The 20,553-nt window shown below is 37.3% G+C and overlaps 2 protein-coding genes across 5 annotated transcripts in view; one reads left to right on the forward strand and one right to left on the reverse strand.

The window, feature by feature from the left end:
- Window positions 1-18,398, reverse strand: part of trpm2 (transient receptor potential cation channel, subfamily M, member 2) — an 87,044-nt gene extending 68,646 nt beyond the window's left edge. The window contains exons 1-3 of one of the 3 annotated variants that reach the window (XM_069196781.1): window positions 18,308-18,381; window positions 16,955-17,541; window positions 16,738-16,805 (exon numbers count right to left, since the gene is read on the reverse strand). In XM_069196781.1, coding sequence (XP_069052882.1) covers window positions 16,738-16,794 — 57 coding nt within the window. In that variant the 5' untranslated portion in view covers window positions 16,795-16,805; window positions 16,955-17,541; window positions 18,308-18,381. Of the gene's footprint in view, window positions 1-5,940; window positions 6,383-16,737; window positions 16,806-16,954; window positions 17,542-18,307 lie in introns of those variants that run through there. The other 2 variants (XM_069196782.1, XM_069196783.1) reach the window with 2 other exon arrangements.
- On the forward strand, window positions 9,634-20,518 carry cfap410 (cilia and flagella associated protein 410). 2 transcript variants are annotated; one of them, XM_015359170.2, is made up of 7 exons: window positions 9,634-9,826; window positions 11,606-11,624; window positions 11,742-11,788; window positions 12,077-12,306; window positions 14,656-14,827; window positions 18,331-18,427; window positions 19,052-20,518. In XM_015359170.2, the coding sequence occupies exons 1-7, from the start codon at window positions 9,750-9,752 to the stop codon at window positions 19,196-19,198; spliced, it is 789 nt and encodes a 262-aa protein (XP_015214656.2). In that variant the 5' UTR covers window positions 9,634-9,749; the 3' UTR covers window positions 19,199-20,518. The 2 variants fall into 2 exon arrangements, with proteins under 2 accessions (XP_015214656.2, XP_006636792.2); XM_006636729.3 differs by having other exon boundaries at window positions 9,635-9,826; window positions 14,653-14,827.
- Window positions 20,519-20,553: the final 35 nt, after the last annotated feature.

Raw genomic sequence — 20,553 nt, forward strand, 5'->3', positions numbered from 1 at the left:
CAGATGTCATCGACATAATATCATCCCTAAAGGATTTCACCTGAAAGGCGAAACTAATGCTTTCTACCATTTTCTCCCTCAAAAAACAGATTATCCTTTCCGACAACAATATCAAATGGGCTAAGGAATTTCTACGGCAGACAGTTCCACATCATCTTCCCTTCCTAATTAACCTTATTAGATCTCTCAACTTTAAACTCTACCAGTTTCTCACGATAGAGAAGGACAAAAAACTCAGTCATCTTCTACAGAAGAAAACCATCAACACCCCAAACACCTTCACCAATCCTAACCTTGTTGTCACTATACCTTCTGACCTTTCCCTTTCACAGGATGAGCGATCCCTCCTCAACAAAGGCCTCAGTTTTGTACCAGTTCCCAGGAAGCTGGACATCCCCCAGACCAATGTCGACCTTAACCGCTTTTACCGCAGGATCCATCTCAGAGCACATTTTGCTGACAATTCCTCTTCACAGGCAGCTGACAACAATCCAGTTATTGATGTCATTAACAACATTAATCTCAAACAGAGCTGTTGCACTCCCCCCTCTGGACATTTTCCACCAGTTGATTATTTCATTAACCAATGCACCAATCAAGCTCCCAAGACACTCTCTATACCCAATAAACACGGGCCCAACCTCACCCAAGGAGAAATTCAGGCACTCCAGTCTCTCTGCAACAGAGATGATATCGTCATCAAACCAGTGGACAAAGGAGGCGCTGTTGTGGTGTGATGTAAAGACCTATACTGTATATCTTTAAAGCCTCTAAACAAATAACTGACACTTCTGCCTACCTCCCTCTCCAACGGGACCCTACCACTGACTATCAAAAGGAAGTGGTATCCACCATCTCCCTTCACATCAACAGTAAGGAGCTCCCCCAGGTGAACTGGCTCATCATTGAACATCCGCAGGAATCTCAAATTTACCTCCTCCCCAAAATCCACAAACTGGACACCCTTGGCCGCCCCATCGTATCAGAATGCAACTGTCTGACTACTTACATCTCGGCTTTTCTCGACAGCCTCATGAGACCACTGGTTGAAGGTCTTCCCTCATACATCAAGGACAGCAACCACACGCTCCAACTTTTTAAGGATTTCCAAATTCCAGGGCCCTGGATGCTGCATGTTTACCATGGACATCATATTTCTTTACACCGTCATTCCCCATAATGACAGCTTTACAGCCCTCAAGCACACGCTGGATAAATGCACAGTGCTTGATCCACCCACCCACACCCTGGTACGCCTTGCAGAATTGGTTCTCACACTGAATGCATTCTCATTCAAAAACAGGCGAGTGAGTGACCAGCATGGGACTTTGGGACAAAAATATTTTTAATAGGCTGGGTAGAAGAACGCTTCTTCGCTTCCTATACTGGCTATGTCCCTGACCTCTACAAGTGATACATTGATGACTGTGTCGGTGCTGCCACATGCTCCAATGACCAGCTTGAGTGCTTTCTGCATCATTTCACCAACTTCCACCCATCCCTCAAATATATGGTTAACATATCTTCAACTACTCTTCCATTTCTAGAAATCAACTTCTCCATCAACTACCCCCAACTCTCCACTTCGGTTTATTAGAAACCCACAGATTTACACAGCTATCTCCTGTATAGCTCATTTCACCCCAAACACACTAAAACTCTCTCCCATTTTCACAGTTCCTTCGGCTACAACGATTATGTAGCGACAACATCGACTTTCAGAACCAAGTCCTAAAAATGTATTCCTTTTTCATCAACAGAGGATACCCCAGCAGTGTTATTGACAGGGCCCTTGTCTGAGCCAAAAACAACCCTTGGACCAACTCAACTCAACTCAATCAACTCAATCAACTCAATCAACTCAATCAGGAACTCCTGCCATAACAACCGCATTCCTTTGGTGCTTCCCTACCACCCCAACACACTTCCTATCCCCAGAACTATTAATGACAACTTTTCCATCCTACAGGATGATCGCTCCATTGGGGCCCTTTTTTCTGATTGCCCTTTCATCTCATATTGCCGACCACCTAATCTGTGCAACCTTCTTGTTCACAGCTCACTTGACAGCCCTCAGCAACCATCCACACCAGGCACTTTCCTTGCAACAGAGCTCGCTGTATCACCTGCAAGGACACATCTAACACCACACTCATTCAAGGCTCCTCAGGACAATTCCAGATCACCCAGATGGCAACTTGTATCTCCAGCAACCTTATTTACTGTATCTCGTGCAGTAAGTGCCCAGCCATCTACATTAAACAAACAGAAAGGAGACTCAGAGACCGCTTCAGAGAACATGTAAGGGCTGTGAAGATTAAAAATCTGTCCAAGACCATTGTTTCTCATTTCACCTCTGACGGCCATGACCACTCTTATCTCTCCGTCTGTGTTCTCAAAGATGGTTTTCCGAACTCATACATCAGAAAGACTACAGAAACCAAAATTATCCTGTGGCTAGGATCACACCGCCCCTCTTCTCTTAACGACAGACTACTTTTCTCTATTTTTTCTCTATTCATTGAATGTTTCATTTCACACCTCTCTACACCTATTCTGACTTCACACCTCTTGATTGGCCTCTCTTTCTGTCCACTGCTCCTGCCTCTCGCTCCTCCTCTCTCGCAGCCTTTGTTTCCCACTACATTACCTTTGCTTACTGCGTTGTCTTTTTCACATCTGAAGAAGGCTCCACAGCCTAAATATTGTGTTTTCTTTCTCCTTTTTTTCAGCATGGAATAAACCTATTACTTGTTCCTTTACTAATTCATTATAGCTTTACTATTCATAAAGCATAAGTCCAAAGTGTCACATCCCGTTCTCGCCCTCGCAAACCCCATTACATTCCCAAACCCACTGTTTCACGCTCATTCATAACTGAAACCATCTCATTCTCACAGGCACCAGATTCGAAAGATTCTCACTCCTGAACCAATTATCCAACCACGTTCCTCTCTCTTCAGTATTTAAAGTTCCCTCATGCACCAAACCCTGCTCAATATTGAAAAACCTTCTTAGAGTTTTCTAGTTATTTTCTTGTTGGCTTCCTCAGTTTTTGGACTTAACTTTTCCCTTTTGATCTCGCCTTTTGGATTTCCCCTTTGGATTGTCTTCTTGGTTTGTCTCAACCCTTTCTAGTAACTGATCTCTAGCTTTTCCTATCAATTACGATTTTGGATTGTTTGCCTCTACATCCCGCAGAGTTCACGGCTATGCACAGGATCCTCGGAGAACTACCTGCTGGATCCCTGACACAAAGAATATATTAGACCTGGTTCTGTTTCTATTCATCCTCTTCAATACAAAAATAAAGATGTTCAATTAATTTTCAAGTACAGTAGTTAGAATTCAGTGCATTTTCTAAAACTCTACAAAACAACACACCAACCTTCCTTCTTCTTAGATACAGCATGTAACCACTATGGAATATATACCCAAGATTCCTATTTAAAGCTACATTTTGCAGTGAAAGAATTGTAGACACAACCGGACAGTAAATCCTTGAAAAAATGTGGGGAGCAGTGCAGATATTCAGTGCACACATGTCAGACAGGCAGGAACTCTGAAGTACCATTACCTTGAATATCTACTGCATCTTTTATGAGGAACTTTATCACAATTCTTCTGAACAAGAAAACATACCATTCCATGTGCTCTGTTTATATATATTGCTGCTGTCACATGTTCAAAGAAAAAGAAGAGCATGGAGAATATAAAGGTGGCAAAGGTATGTTATTACAAAGCAGAAAAAATATCACACTAAAACCCAAGCTGCACATAGTTCTCTTCAGCTGCAAAGTTTTAAACTGTTAAAACAGCAGGATGGAAGAAAATGTCAGTGCAAGCATTACAGACTAGGCAGACAGAACAAAGGAGGAAGGGGAGCCAGAGACTTGTTCTCAGAGAAAGGAGAACAGAAAAGCATCTACGTTTTTTTGCTTATTAAGTATTTAATTATGCTTGACTAATGTAATTTTATTTTTGGTTTCATGAGGATTTAAAGACAAAGCATGAGATGAACAGTAACTCCAACAATCAGATTTAAGATTAAGAAGAAGGATCACTTAATCTGGATGCCTTCCTCTAGAAGGGTGAACATACAAAACAACAAAACATAGCCCTGTCAAGAGTATCTCTAAGAGTTTAGATGAGAAAAAACAGCTGCTAAATGAATCATAGAGCATCCGCTGGAATTGATCTTAATGTCCAAATTACCCAAGACCAATAGAAAGGTTACAAGCAGAGGGGGCCATTCCACTCAAGACCACATGGTAGGAATAAACTACTGTACAGTAGGTGATCTAAGGATGTTATCCATCAGTATCTTTGATAGAAGCTAGGCTTTTGGATTCTGCAACATCTCTAGGTATCTTGTTTCTTATACCTACTGTAGGTAAGGTTGTGGAAGCATACTTTGCAGAAAGAAGAGGCTCTGTTTCTCTGAACCACTTCCCTTTAAATTCTGCTTGTGTTCGCTCATTCATGTTTCATTGCCAATACTGGAGAAGTTCACTGAGTTGACTCTATCAATGCCCTTGAGGATTTTAATTACTTCAATAACCTCCCCCAAAGTTTTTTTTTCTTTTCAGGATTAAATACAGATTTAATCGTTCTATGGAATGATTCCTGTGCAGAAATATTTTTTAGAATAATGTGATAAAAACCGTACATAATATTCTAAATAAGATTAAGATTAAGAATAAGATTAAGTGAAGTTTAACAGAAAATAAAACAAGAATGTTTGATTGAGAAAATCTTTAAATCTTATGATACGTTTACCTGAAGCACAAACTGATTCTTTATCCTGTTTGCTTTGTTTTTGTATTCCGATGTAAATATGTCTGTGTCTTATGTTTGTGTTTATGTAGGATTACAGAGGAGTGCTGTTTTAAAATGAGACCTAAACACATATAAATTTAATTTTCACCATTCATGGATTAGAGTATCTAAGCATAAACATGACATAATTGTTCAATTAGTCATGATAATGTTGACAGACTTATTTGTCCATGTGAATTTTGTTTTTATAGATTTTATTTGAAATTAAGGTATGTTAGTAATTCCAAATATTACAATTATTGACCATTTATAAGACAAAGGCCTTGTGTTTCAAATAATATCTTTAAAATAAACAGTGGACGTCAGTATTTATTCAAAATCTAAAATCCCAGGTGCTGTTGAATAGCAACTAGGATAACTCTGGCCTCTGGCACTTTTTTCTTAATGAAACATCACTGGTTAGTTATTATATACTATACACATCTAGCTACCAAACTAAACATTTTATTTGTATTTAATAAATTGTGCTCAGTTTCATTGGGATTTCAACACACAGGGATCAAGGATCTACTAAACACATTGTAGTTCAACATTAGCACCTCTATTACATTCCACAAGAAACCTTTGCTCCACCTGATCCTTCTCTAGGTGATCTTAAGCACTTGCATTAATAAGCAATTAAAGCTCAGTTTAGCAATTAATTTATCGGAAAGTTCAAAGAATCGTAAATGTACAGTATGTAAAGAAAATGTCAAGGGTGACTACCCTTGTTCTAGATTCTTTCTAAAAATGATCAGTTAAATACACCAAAAACATTTAGCTGACTCTCTCAGCTTGTCAATTCCTCTATTTAGCGTCTCAATTCCTCTACAGGTAATAAACCACGAGATTGCGTCACTTCAAATGCGGGAGACATACAGCAGTATACCTTGGAACGGACAGAACGGCAGTCCTAAACAAGTGTAGAATTGTCTCGGCAAAACAAAATAAGAACATGGGATATGCATAGAAATCTCTTAAGCTGTTAATTACTGCCTTAATTAATAATTAATGACATAATAAATTACTGTTTTCCAGGATGTTTCCTATGACAAAGCTGAAAAAGATACTGTATGAAACCGAAAAAGAAGGGAACGAGTACGGCAGGTCATTTTGATTTACCTTTTGTTTTCCCAATGAGGATCCCGCTTATTTCCGCTTGTGCCTCGTTTATTTTATCCGTCTGTTTTCGGTCAGCAAATACTTGTTGTTGTTTTCTTATCTTAAATACTGTAAGATCATTTCGTGTGTAACTTGGAAAATATATTCAATTCTTTCGGCATTTTGTTTGCTTTGTAATATCGGGAAAACAATATTGAAAGACAACGCACAAATATTACGGCTCAATTTTACTAGAGAATATTTTGTACAGCAGATGTATCTGTATTCTACACACCTGAAGTTGTCACAGGAACTGTTGCCAGGTGACTCCCAAATTGGATATTTTAGAACAAGACAGGTATTTACAAGATCATATTACAGCTGTGGACAATCTATTTCACACTGCCTTAAACAGATATGACAATCTCAAATCAGTACTATATCCTGCTTAACATTCTCTGTTTTTTTAGATTTTCATTGTAGAATATATCTGATGTCTGCTATTTATTAAGTTTTCATAAATCAATATTAAGATTACGTTAATCAAAACAGTTAACCCCCCCCCCCCCCCTCCAATTTAATAATTGTAGAGTACTGTAATTACCACTTTAGTACTTTCCTCTCTGAATAGTTTCGGACAATAGAAGAGTAGCGTATGTAAAAACATTAGAAATTGGCTTGCAAAACCGAACAATGGAACTGTTGACAATAAAATCACGTTTTCGCGTTGAAGCTGTTTCACCCTGAGGCTTTAAGCTAAACCGGGAAGAAGACCTTCTTGACTGAACATCTATAGACTGCAGCAATATAGAAGAAAGTTACGAACAAAACAAATGCCTTGTTAAGTATTAAAAAAATACTGCAGGTCAGCTAGTTTTACATTTTTTAGCGGTTGTAGTTTTAATCAAGAATTACTGGAGAATGTTATTTTTTCTGTCATCAAATTTCCGTATATTATAAATAAGCGAAATTCTGTGTTATTACAGCGTTACATTATTTCGTAACACTTCCACAATAAGTATTCTTATGATCAGATTCGGGGAATTTATGTTTTTGCATAAACACTGTTATTTACACAAGTTCTGCAAGTTTTCAATTCCTCATAATGGCATTGTCTCATTTTAAAATGACTTCCTCATAAAATAATTATTTTTGTGTGGAAAATAATTAAAACGTGTCCTTTTATTATCAGAAAGGTTCGTAACTGTTTCAGAAAAACACATCACATAACTGAGAAAAAATAATTTAATCCTTTACTGTTCTACTTTTATAATACTAAAATGTACTATTTATTTTAGCCCCCATTACAACTTTATTTTATATATTTCTTGGATTTATTTCCCTTTTTAAGACTCTGTGTGTCAATAGACTAAACATTCCCCTATAGTTCGGAAACCCCTCTGAACAGAGTATGATCTCAAACGTGTATTATAAAATATTTTACTTGGTTGCATCTTTGTTTCCCCAATGTAAAACAATACTGTTGGTACATCACAGTTAACCTCAGATATGCTGATATGGTGAAATTCATGGTTGTTTCAACACCATTTTTATTGGACCACAGCCACAGGAAAGAGGAGGGACACTGTTCCGAAGAACTGGCATAAATAAGCACTTTTAAGAAGATGGCAATAAGTGTTTTTTCTTTAACATATCCTTACATTTGCCTATACAAATGTATAGGCATTTAGCCTATATATTAAATACGCCTATACATAGCCTATACATTAAATATGCTTTTAGCCATTGGTTCCTCTGATTGTTTATCTCGCAAGTCCATGTTGGGAGTGCCTACCCCTTTGGTTTTCATGCTTGTTATGACCTATGTAATTTGGCCACGTCAGTCGGGAGGGAGCTGAATTGTTGCTTCATACTGCTTTTACTGATTTGGAAAAGGGCCACAAGTAGACCTGTAGCCACAGGGCCCATGACCAGGTTAAATTGCCTCTGCTTGTGCATATTACAAATAAACTGAACTGACTGCTAGAAGTAGAATTTCTAGTAGTCTATACGATTTTCTTAAATACAATCTGTGGAACACCATAAATACCCGGAGATTTGATAATTCTAAGTAATACTTCTTCCTCTTCTAATACCATTAAAACTTCTGCTCTTTCTGTGATAGTATCATTTAATATACAACATTGTACCTACAACTTGTAGTACGTTTGCCCAGCACTGCTGTGGAAAACCTAGTACGGCCTGACAGCTGAATTACTGGTTTTGAGGATTTGTCAGGCTGCCTTTTTCGTTTCCTCACTCATTGTTTGTCTGCTTTATAAACTTCAGATACTGTTGGAGATATATTTTTTGCAGCTATCTCAAAGTTATCGAACTCACCACTGCGGAGGCCTGCCACATAGTCTCTCAGTGAACACACGAGAACACACTAGTTACAAATCCAGTTATTTTGGGATCTTTTTTTTATCAACATGTGTTTCTCTTTCTCTTAGCGCTTTCCGTTTTTTGTGCCTCGTTTTCAAATTTCCTGAACACCAACATTTTGCTAAATACCTCTAATGTAACATTCCATAAACAGTCAAAAGTGCATTTGATACAAAGGCCGATCAGCGTTAGGGTGGATCCCTGAATAAATCTGGACAATCAACAGCCATGGATACAGTATGTGACACATGTTAAAAAAAAAAACTAAAAAAACTTTAAAACCCTAGCAAAAGAGAGGCCCCCGGGTCATTTGGGGCCCCTGGGCTGAAGCCCAGGTAAGCCCGTGCATTAAATCGCCCATGTGAACAAGTGCAAGGAAATGCTTATTTGGTTCTCGATCCAATGGCCACAAGCACTTGTTGATCAAAAATAATTGCTGAAAAAACAGACTGGATACAAAAAGCCCACAACACGGAACAGAAAAAGATGTACAGATGAGAAGCAACATGCAACACGTCGCCATATTGACTACTCACTTAGGCATCTTAGATGACCTTCCTGTGCCCTCAAACACTAAAGTCAGGGTTGATATCCACATGGAACATAACAGTGGAACATGGCTAATGTTACACCCCTCCGATAAAAGGAGAAAAAAACATCAAAGTATTTATAGATCAATAAGTCATTATTTATATCCATTTCATGTAAAGCTATGGGAATGATTAAATGGAAAAAAGGATTATCTATTATATACAGTATGCAGGTGGATGCTGCACATTGTTGGTGGTGGAGGGGAGTCCCCATTACCTGCAAAGCGCTTTGAGTGGAGTTTCCAGAAAACCGCTATATACAGTAAGCTACTGCCCTGTCTCTCTCACACCTGAAGAAGGCTCCACGGCCGAAACGTTGTGATCTCTTTCTTCTTTTTTTCAGCATGGAATAAACGTATTACTTGTTCCTATATACAGTAAGTGTAAGTGTAACAGTTCTTTGCATTTCCGGCCTTTCCGCTCCATTACATAAGCTATTATTATTATTATTATTATTATTATTATTATTATTATTATTATTATTATATGATTCTTCGCGACAGGCAACATGGATTTAGAAGAGGCCGGTCTTAAAGCTATTGTCTTAAAGTTACGGCTCTTTAGTTTAGTCAAAGATCTAATTCAAGTACTCAAAATTCTCAGTGGAATCGGGATGTTTGTTGAAAGTGACCTCTTTAAAACGAATAGATGCTCTTCTCATTCTACTTCAGATTCTCTCTTGCCTTCCTTAACCTGCAACACTGAACTGTATCCAGGCAGTTGCCATAGACGCGGAGCAGGACGCATGCGCCCTAATACCATCCTGCACTGTTCAGTAATGGACGCTTGCGTTGTGTATAGAATCTGAAAGCCGACAGCAAACTCATAAGGCCACACTTTTTACTAACTGCTAACATGAAACTAACCCCCAAATTAGTTCTTGCGAAAGCCAAGGCCTCGGACCTCGATAGCGTTAAGAAACTAAATTGCTGGTAAGTATAAAAATATTTTATATAGTTTTTCTTCTAATTGGTGTTAAGTGCGGATGTCATAGCTGTGCAGCAAATCCTGTTTAAAGTTACGTTCAGAATTCAAAATAAGAATTTTAGAAATTGTGAGTTCGTATAGATAATACATGCTTAAATTATAAAGATTATTATGTAGATACTCATACGCAAAACAAATTGAGTCAAACGTAATGTTAATTTGGAGACCATGTGGGTAATATGTATTTTGTGTGTGTCTGGGAGTTAGGATTGTAGGTAGGTATAAATTGTACCTCTTATTGTATTTATGCGTTGATTAAAAACAATGAATTATAAATACAGTGCCTTGCATATGTATTCAGACCCTTGCACAGTTTGTACAGATTTAATTGCCTTAAAACATGAAGTCATTACACTTTGAAGTAACAGATGTTATATTTAAAACGTAATCCACACATAAAAAGTTACAAAAACAAATTGAAATTAGTAAATATATAATATGCAAGAAAATTGAAAGGTCATGACATGATTGCATTAACTATTTGAACTCTTTGTTGTGGCAAACCTGAATTAATTTATTAATTAATGCATATTGTGTGGCTTAATGAGCCACATAATTAATTGGGTGTGCATCAATAGTGGTTCACATGATTTCAGAATCAGAGACTTTTGTGAGGTCCCTCAATCATGTAGTGAATTTCAAAGGAGTCAACCATAAAGACACAAGAACTTTCAAAACAACTCAGAGATCCATATAAAGGCAGTTCAAGAGAAGAGCATTTGAGCATGTAGGTGTATCACACCACCTTGACACTGCTTAAATCAAGCTGTCTCTGCAAACTGGTCTTACCAAGGAAGAAAGTGGTTAGGGATGACACAGTGAAGCCAACATTGACTTTGAGCAGAATTTAGTGGCTCGGGTAAGAGAAAATGTCCATGGGACACTCCATAGATCTGGCCTACTGTATATGACAGCATATAGCAAACTATTTATCTTAATGAGTTTGTAACACAACATTCAGTAATACTTTTGGCAAAAGAAAATTGTGGTCAGATGAGAGATAAAGTTGGAACTTTTGGTCTATGTGCAAAACAGTCCATCTCCCCTAACTCACCAGATTCCCCAGTCAACACCATCTCTATTGTCAAGCATGGTGGAGACAGCATCATGAATGTAAATAGTTCTCTGCAGCAGGGGCTGGAAAGCTTGTTGAATTTAAGGGGAATTGATGGAGAAAAGGATAGGCAAATTGTATATAAAATATAGGAGTACCTGTGTGTTTTTAAAATTCTTATTAGCCTACGTTTCCTCACAGTGAAGCACAGAAAAAAAGGGGATATTCAGCTTCTAGAGAGATTCTTATTGTACAAAGTGATTTTCACCATCAATGTCTTAAACCTCAAATAAAACATTTTTAATTACTCTGGAATGAAAAATATTTTAATGAAGTTAATGCAGACAACTGAAGCAGATATTAACTCTTTTGTTTTTAAATAAATGTACATAATTTTATACCATTAATATTACATAATATATACCATTATTACACTTCAAAAGAGCTTACGTATTTGTGTCTGTACATGGTTAGTCAATCCCTGGACTTAACAGTTACAGTAATAACTTTCTAAGCTATAAATTGATTTCTAAGATATTAAATTGCGTTCTGGAACTACTGTATGTAGTCTGTTTATGTACATAGTAATGTATTTGTAGATCTTGCAGTAAAAGTGTAATTTATTTTAGTTCTAATTTTTTTATTTACTACCCACTTTGTTTCTTTTTAGGGGGTGTAATCTCACAGATGTAAGTATATATTTGTATTATTTTATTACATCATATCCTATTACAGTGAAGATTTTTCCAGATTTTTGTACAACTTAAAGAGACATCCAGATGTTTTGAATACCTTCCTTTTTTCAGATCTCCATCTTTGCTGACATTCCTAATATTGAAGTCTTGACTCTCAGGTAGGTCTTCTTATGTAACTTGTTTTAAATCTTCTTAAAATAATGTACAAAGCAATTTAAAAACCCTTTATTTTAGATTGATCTGCTTTCTCCATCTGACCTTCAAAGAGTGAATGATATTAAAATGTATCACATTATTGATTCTTTTAGTTCAATTTATTGTGTCACAACATGTTTTATGACTATTTACTGATGTTGAACAGCAAAAAAAACAATCACCTTAAATTGCTTCTGATTGGCTGTAAGCCAAATTTATTAAAACTTTTAAAATTTATTTTTTAAATACAGTGCAAATAAAATAGATACACTGAAGAACTTTAGCCAGTGCCGCAGACTGAGCGAGCTATATCTAAGGAAAAACCTCATAGAAAACCTTGCAGAACTGCACTATCTGACTTCCCTGCCTTGTCTCCGGGTGCTCTGGCTGTCTGAGAACCCCTGCTGTGGGGAGGACCCACAGAAGTACCGCCTCACGGTGCTGCGCATCCTGCCCGGTCTTCACAAACTAGACAACCAAGGTGAGACTGCCGGTGGTACCACACAAACCTCATATGGACAAGTGCCTTATTTAAAAAAACGGTTTTGTGGTTAAATGGTTAATATTTCACATGCAATATAAAGGCAGAAAGTGATTTCATATTTTAGTATATTTTATAACACAAACTGACTTGCAGTGTAGCGGGATGTCTTTTATCACATGCATAAAAAGCACAGTTTGAGAGAGTAGGATCTCTTCTTAGTGAATGCCTAAAATAGTCCATTTTCTTTAGATTATCACTAATAAGTCACTGCAGAGGTGCACAACAGATTTTTGAATTATTTACATTGCATTTACAGAGATGAGTTGAAAATAAATGATGGATAATTTTTTAATTTATTGTAGTTGCCAGTTTTTGGGTTGTTTACATTGTCCATTTATGCATTATTGTTTTAATCGGTATCATACAAGCTTGATCTAAGTCTTTCTCAATGACTTTCTTAGTGACTAAGTGATTTGAATACACAATATAGGTACTGATTTAACATAGATTATAAAATGAATGGATAATATATGTAAAGATCTTGCATTGATATTCTCACATCCCAGAGTACACATTTATGACATAATTAACAAGCTCCAGAGTCTACTTAAACAGTGCAGTGAACTTTGTTTTGTCATGAAAGTACTAAACAGAAGACTATCATACTTTGTTTTGCAGTTAAATTCTCAAAGTTACCAATTATTTACTTGTTTAGCAGATGCCCTAATCCAACATTACTTACAAAACATACAATAATACATTAAGGAACAAGTAAAGGTTTATTCCATGCTGAAAACAGAAGAAAAGAAACACAACATTTTGGGTGTTCCTTTGCACCCTATGCATGCTGATTCAGCTACCTACTGTACATGAAATTATACATTAAGTTACTCTGGGTCCAGTTCAGGACTTTGAGAGCTGTCTGCTTGGATATGAAACTTCCTGTGTTCACATGGGTTTTTGCTGGGTTCTCCGGTTTCCTCCTTCAGTCCAAACACTTAGCTTACTGGTAGGCTAATTGGCTAATGTCACAATTTGCCCTGATGCAAGTGTGGCATGTCTGCCCTATGATGGACTGGTATCCCGTCCACTGTATATTCCACCTTGTACCTGTTGCTTGCTGGTAGAGGCTCCGGCTTCTTTGCGACTACTGGACCAGCCTGCACCGTGAATGTTGAAATGATGTTCAGTATTGACAAGAAGAAGTACAATTGTTTGTGTGTTATTAGTTTAAGCTGATTGTGTTTGTCTATTATTTTGACTTAGTTGAAGATAAGACCACATTTCTATGAGTAATTAATGCAGAAATCCAGGTAAGTCCAGAGGGTTCACAAACTTTTTCTTGCAACTGTACCTTGTAACTCTCAGTTTCAAGTGGAAGCTGTGTACAGTTGACAAAGTTGACATTTAGAATTGCAATGATAGCGTTAATTGATCATTTTCTTCATCCACGTGGGATAGATCACATACTGATAATGAGAACAAAGTCTAACTTTTAGAAAGCAACTGTTAAAATCTCCCAAAATTTGTTTTTGGAACATCTGAGGATGCAGTGTCCAGTTTCATAAAATATTAAGATGTTTTTCCACATTAGCTTTAGGGTTGATGTGAATAATTGCCTTAAAGAGTTGGAGGAAGCCTTAAGGGCGATTGAAGGGATACAGGGAAATGCTAAACAGTTCAATGTCAGGAATACACACATTCAGACAATATTTAAGTACCAACAGATGTTAACCCCTAGACAGACCTGTCTTCCTTGTTTGAAATGCAGTTAATTTCAAGTTGCATTTCAATTATCAAACATTAGAATCATAGTTGGAAGGGGGGTTTATTTCCCTCTACTGAAGTTTCTGTGTCAGCCCACCCACTTACAATGCTTTCGCTTCAGTAATTATAAACCATATTCTGTATTGAACTCAAAATAACTCTAGGAAGTTTGGCAAACAGAGTATCTGAGAAATGGAATAAATTGAACTTTAATGTAAAGAGGAATTTGTGGCTATATTTCAAACCAATGCTGCTATCATAAAGTACTTTCCAACAATTCTTGTGGACTAACTTCATCATTAAACGGCAAACGCAAATCCGTTTACAAGTATTATAATATTGTTCTTCTGACACCTTATCCAAGCACAAGACAAAACAAAACCTATAAATACAGTAGCTGTGCTACAGGTTGCTTGAGTATATGCATTACATATGGTTACTATTTATGATATTAGTTGAAAGTGTATTTTTAACTTTTAGTGCCCTCTGTTTTTTCAGTAACTTGTCTTAGGGATTCTGTTTGTTGAGATGTACAGAGGAAATTGTGGTGTCATGACATGTTTCTCTGGGTCTTAGTAGTGACGGAGGAGGAGCTGGCCAAAGCTCTGGAAGAAGGAGAGGAGATCAGTGCCCCACCTGCAAGCCACAGCAACACCAATGGGGTGGCTGAGGCTCACCAGGAGCTTATTCCAGCAGACCATGTTGCAGACACAGAGAGTGACCCACTTAACTACAGCATGGAAGAGACCAAGTAAGAACAGGGGCTATTTAAGATAGCACTGTTGAGTCTGATCCCTGAGGATCTTTGCCCTTTTTGGGTTTTATAGATAATCTAAAACATGAAATGGCAAAACATTCAGACGTTTGTCATTTAGACAAAGCAATTCTGCATTTGATTTCTTTTATTGAGAATCCACATGGAATAACAAAAGAGACCCTGTGACCATTCACAACTGTGTTAACATAGTTACATACGGTAGAAATCATAATCTAAAATTTACAAAGTGCATAATCCAGTATCACATGGATTATGCAACGGCTGCCACAGTATGCTTACCACACATCAGCTATCGGTGGGAAGTGAGTAGTGCCAATTCATAGATGGAGATTATTGGAAGGCCTCAATTGCTGAAGGCCAGGGGGAAATTTGGTAAAGACACCAAGGTAACACCCCTACTCTTTTTGAGAAATGCCCTTGGATTTTTAAAGACCATAGAGAGTCAAGACCTCGGTTTTATATCTCATCTGAAGGATGTAACCAGTAGTCCCCATCACTACTGGTTACACCTCTTCCAGCACCACCCTTAGCTTTCCCAAGAGAAATGTACTGGCCTTTTCAGGTACTGGGCCAGGCTTACACCTGCTTAGGTTCAGTAGGTTCCAGTTGTGAGTTGCAGAGTGATACACTGCACTATATGCAGCAGTTATATCGTGCTGCATTTATCAGTAGCAGCATTACCAACTTCTTGTCTAATCTTTACAGATCTAAGAAGCATGGTTGGGTCTTTTGAGATGCAACACTTTGAGTGAAAACCAGGTTGCTATTGTAAGTGGTGTGGCTTTAGTGTATCAATGGCAGGCAGTCCTCTTTCTGCAACACAATTTTCAAACCAAACACTTTAGTTAGGGACATGGAAGATATTGTGTTGTATGTGGTGTTGTCCTTTGGACAACTGACTAAACTGAACTGACCATTATTACTTGTGGAATTGCTGACTGACAAAATTGCCATAGAAATCACAAATTGGATACCGTGCAGTTAATGAACCACTCACATGTAGTTTAAATTCAGTGGGTCAATGGGTGGGGCTTGTAGTGTCAGCAATTGCATAACCCCAACCATGAACTCCTAAAGGTTCAAATTCCAGAGATTCTCTCTGCCACTGTCCATAGAGAAGTGGGTGGAGCCTAGCCTGGCCAGACACGCACAGCTTCTACTGCTTCTTAACAAGCTCTTTTCCCTTCTTCTCACTTGCCTTCAAACTGGCTCCTTCACATCTTTTTACATACTTCATCCAGCCAACTTGTTACTGTCTTTTCCAATATGAACTCCTTAGCTCTGTCTCCCATGTCTAGGCCTTGTATAATTTCAGGCTTTCTCTAGAAGTGCATGTCAGCACTGAATAAAGTAGACTTCATATCTGCTTTTGTTCCCTATCTTTCACCGCATTGCTCTCATTGAAACAAAGATCTCTCCTGACAACTCCACTATCCTAGCATCACTCTCCACTGCTTACATATTATCCCACTGTCCCCATCCTTCTGGTCAGCAGGACACCACTTTCTTCTTTCTACTTTCCCCTCTGACGTTCTAATTACAACTAGTCAGATGTGCTAATCCCTAGTCTGTACTTCTGAAACTTTCACCTGCTCTCCCTACTCACAAAGTTGTCTATAAAATTTATCTTCACTTTTCCAAGGACAGCTCCACCTCTGCTATATCTGTCATCCGTTTTAACTGTTCTGATCACCATTTCATCTCCTTCTCACATTTCTTCCTCCTCTACCAACTCCCACTATAACTTTATGCTGTAATCTGTTTTATTTCACTACTTTCACTTCTTCCACACTCTTTGCATCTAGTATCTAAACGTAACACAGATTCTGCCACATCCATTCTCCTTTCAGCAATTACCCCTGTGCGCTCTTGTCTCACCTTACCTGTTTTTCTCCTCTCCAATCTTGGCTCTCTTCTGTGCTCCATTTGGCCAGATCCATACTGTGATCAGCTGTGAAAAAATGGAGATCTAAATTAAGACCTCTGTTACTCTCCTTCTCTTCATCTCTTAACTTTTTTCAGTCCTTATCCCCATTTCTCTGTCCCAGCTGACTTTGCTTAGTTCTTCACCGTCAAGATCAATTGAAAAAAGATACTCACCAGCTGCTGTCTACCCTCTCAGTCTTCCAATGACATTCCCCCTTTCTCCTTTTTTAAATCACTCTGATACTGACATCTCCTCTTTGCTCATAAACCTACCCCCAACATTCTAGACTCCTCACTGTCTCTTCCTGGCAGCTGTCCTTGACGTCCTAATTTTTGTGTCACTTCTCTCCTCATATCCTCTTTTCCTTATTCCTTCAATCAGGACTGAATTGTACCTCTGTTAAAAAACCCACCACCTTGATCCTTCTTCAGAACTATTATTTTTCTCCCCTTTTCTCTAAAACCCACAAACAGGTAGCATGCTGTAAGCTGTTGAGTTGTTGAAAGTCCTCTCTCAGGACTTCTTATGCCACACTGTTAGTCTGGTCTCTTCATAGCCTCCTAATAAATGCACACATACATTTAATTTCCTCATTCTTGCCAACCACAGTACACCAGTCTATATCAAGTCCCTCATTGCCTGCACCATACTCCCTTCACTGTACTCTGCTCCTCCTCCACCAGTCTGTCTGTTCCTCCTTCTGTTCCCGCAACATTCAGGGCCCATTCATTCTTGACTTTTTCCACAGTATAGACGGCACCTGTGATGGTGGAACTTTTATCACCAACTGATACTACACTCTGCCCAATGGCTTTACTGTAATTTGTAATAGACATGGTTTTCATTTTGCTCTGCACAGTTCAGGCATTGCTCTTCTAACGTGCCTATTTCAACATTTTTTTTGGATCTGACTTTTGTATTATTGGATATTTTTAAGGCACCCTGGATTTGGGCATCTAGAATAAATAAATAGTATAAATAATAGAAAGTTATGCACCAGAGACTTAACTTTAGCCACTTAATGTCAGTATTTGGACACTAAAATAATTGAGGATCATTCTTTTGCTTCCACTGCTTTCTCTCTAAATTTTATTTTAACTTTTTTTTATTTTAACTGATGCTTAATTTATTTTCTGTATAGTGTCACTATACTACCACTAAGCACAATCTTGGTGTTCAGAGTTTTGGAAACACTAAATAGTCTGAGAAATAAGCATAGTACTGTTTATTATTCTTATTTGTAAACTAGTCTCACTAAAATCTTTACATCCCTGAACAGTATACTGTATAACTTGGTTTCTCCTGGTTTATATGGATTGTGTTGAAGTGGAATCCAGCAATACCATTTAGTTTTGGACACTACATACTCACAAGCATTTGGAAATGTACTTTTTTAGTGTTCTGTAGTGTCACATGCTCCTAATAAAATTGATATCTATTTTCTAAAGTCGTTATTTAGCAGTCATTATGATCTACTTGTAAATGTAAAATACAAATAAGGATCATAGCCAACTTGATATACTCACCGTGGACTTTAATTTTTTTCTAGTAAAATTCGAGAGCAGCTTGGAATGAAACCTCTGTCTAGAGATAAATTCCCATCTCTCTCCTCTCCAAGAGAAACAGGATCTTCGTTGGGCAAAAAGGTATGTTGACTGTGCTAATCCTTGAATTTGGTCTGTTCTTGTTTGCAAAACTTGACTTAGGATACGCTTGTATCTTGGACAGCAGGGACAGTTACAGGAAGAAATATTACTTAACCTAAGAAGAACAAATAGATTTCAACAGGGGCATTTGCGAAATTGTGGGAAACCATGTAGCAGAAACTTTCTTTTTTCTAAGGTGCAGTCAGTTTTAATTGGTTTCATTTAACAAAATTCATATCTACAAATTCATATCTAAAAGGAGGTAATATAAGGTGCTTTCCTTGTATTACTCCATGGGTACACTTAAGAGTTTTCAGTTGTATATTTTGATATTTGAATTTGCATTAAGTAACTTTTTGGTTTTAAAAACAGTAGGTAAATGGATTCCCAATCTTACACTGTTTAAAATCGGGTGAATTAGGACATATTCAATGTAGGAGAACATATCAGAAGAAATGGTAGTATTTTTATATAACAATTCCTAATTTATTCATCTTTAGAGGTTATAAAACTGCATAAAAATGAACAGTGTATTTAACAAAGGTCTTAATTTTTTTAACTTGTTTCCAAAGTATTTTTGTTGTGGGAGCCCATCCTTTAACCAATAAAAATCGTCCTTTGTAGAGTCACGCACTAGACGCTGTGCTGCTGCTCCTGAAGGACCTGAATTCTGAAGAGCTGCAGATTGTTCAAAAGACAACTGAGAGTAGATTACGCGTTCTGCAGAGACAAGACACTTCATCAGAGAAGACCAGTTTCATCCAGCATTGAAGCAGGCCTGAGATCTGCCTGCCAGAGGGACAAAGCAAGACTGTTTGGAAAATCTAATGTTGCTTAAATATGAATGCACTTGTCAAATATAAAAGACAATACACTTATTGTCACATCATCTTGTGTTTGTATGTTGTGTTACACTATGAAAATGGAGTAGAGAAAAAAAAACTTTTTGTTGTGGTTTCAGTTCCACTTCTCTGTATTTTTGCACTTTGTACAAGCACATTAGCACTTAGCCTAATAAAGACAAAAATGTAGCACGTAGAGACAGCTGAAATCATTTTCTTTCCATCTCTGAAGTGCAGCAGATTTGTTTTTCAGTCTGCTATAACAATCAATCACTAGTTTTCTCTGTAGTCTTTTCTAGGCACTCTCTGTTGGTTTCTGAAACCCACCACAAAAAGTGTATTTTTTTAACTCCACAGTTTGTGCAGGATTATTGCTTGAAATAGTATACATTTGTTTTCATCAGATTAACTCAAACCTGATTTAACAATTCTGGTCTAGTTTGGTGTAAAGGTTTAGTAATGACTTTTTAAAATTCTTGATTTAATATGTTAATGTGTAACTCAGTCAATTTCAGTTTTATTTTGAATGCTCCCTTCCTTCAAATCAAAGTTAATTGAATTAGTTGTCTGAATATGAAAAATGGTTTTGATGAGTATTTTGTAACAGCATGATTTACTTCAAGACAACTTTATTTCTGCATATTAAGGTTGCAAATATAGATAGGGAAAATAAGGCTGTACTGTTCTAATACCTGTGGAAGGCACACTGGAACATTCTCATATTTGAATTAGATACTGGGGGTTCTGTGTGTTCTCTAATTGTAGAGACAAAAGGTACTATTACCATGTTTTAATCATAGTATATATTTTTATGAAAATTAATTTTCTTCCCAGCAATGTTGGATTTATAAGTCACTTCTCCCATAAATTACAAGTCCAGTATTATATATATATACATGAGTACACAAATAAAGAGTATTGTATATAAAAATAATGGTATTGTATATGAATAGAATATTTTTGTGTACCTAAAATATCATCTGTATTAAAATGTTCTTGTTCACATGTTACAGCACTATGCTATACCACTGCATTGGGCTCCCTACAAGAGTGTGGAATGGCACTTGTAAAATTGAGCATACTTGGTTTTAAACCCTGTCTTTAAAATGAAAGGAACCCATTGCAGGTACATTTTGGAGTATTTCCTACACAAAGGTGTATGAGAATTTTGGTTCTTCTTGTAATCAGAATGTAATATGTCAAAGACTGATGCATATTTGCATTGTTTATGAATAAAGGATTGATGTCATGTTTTGCTTTGAGTTCCTAACTACTGTACTGCAG

Source organism: Lepisosteus oculatus, chromosome 12 (assembly GCF_040954835.1).
Source record: "Lepisosteus oculatus isolate fLepOcu1 chromosome 12, fLepOcu1.hap2, whole genome shotgun sequence".
Classification (NCBI taxonomy): Eukaryota; Metazoa; Chordata; class Actinopteri; order Semionotiformes; family Lepisosteidae; genus Lepisosteus; species Lepisosteus oculatus.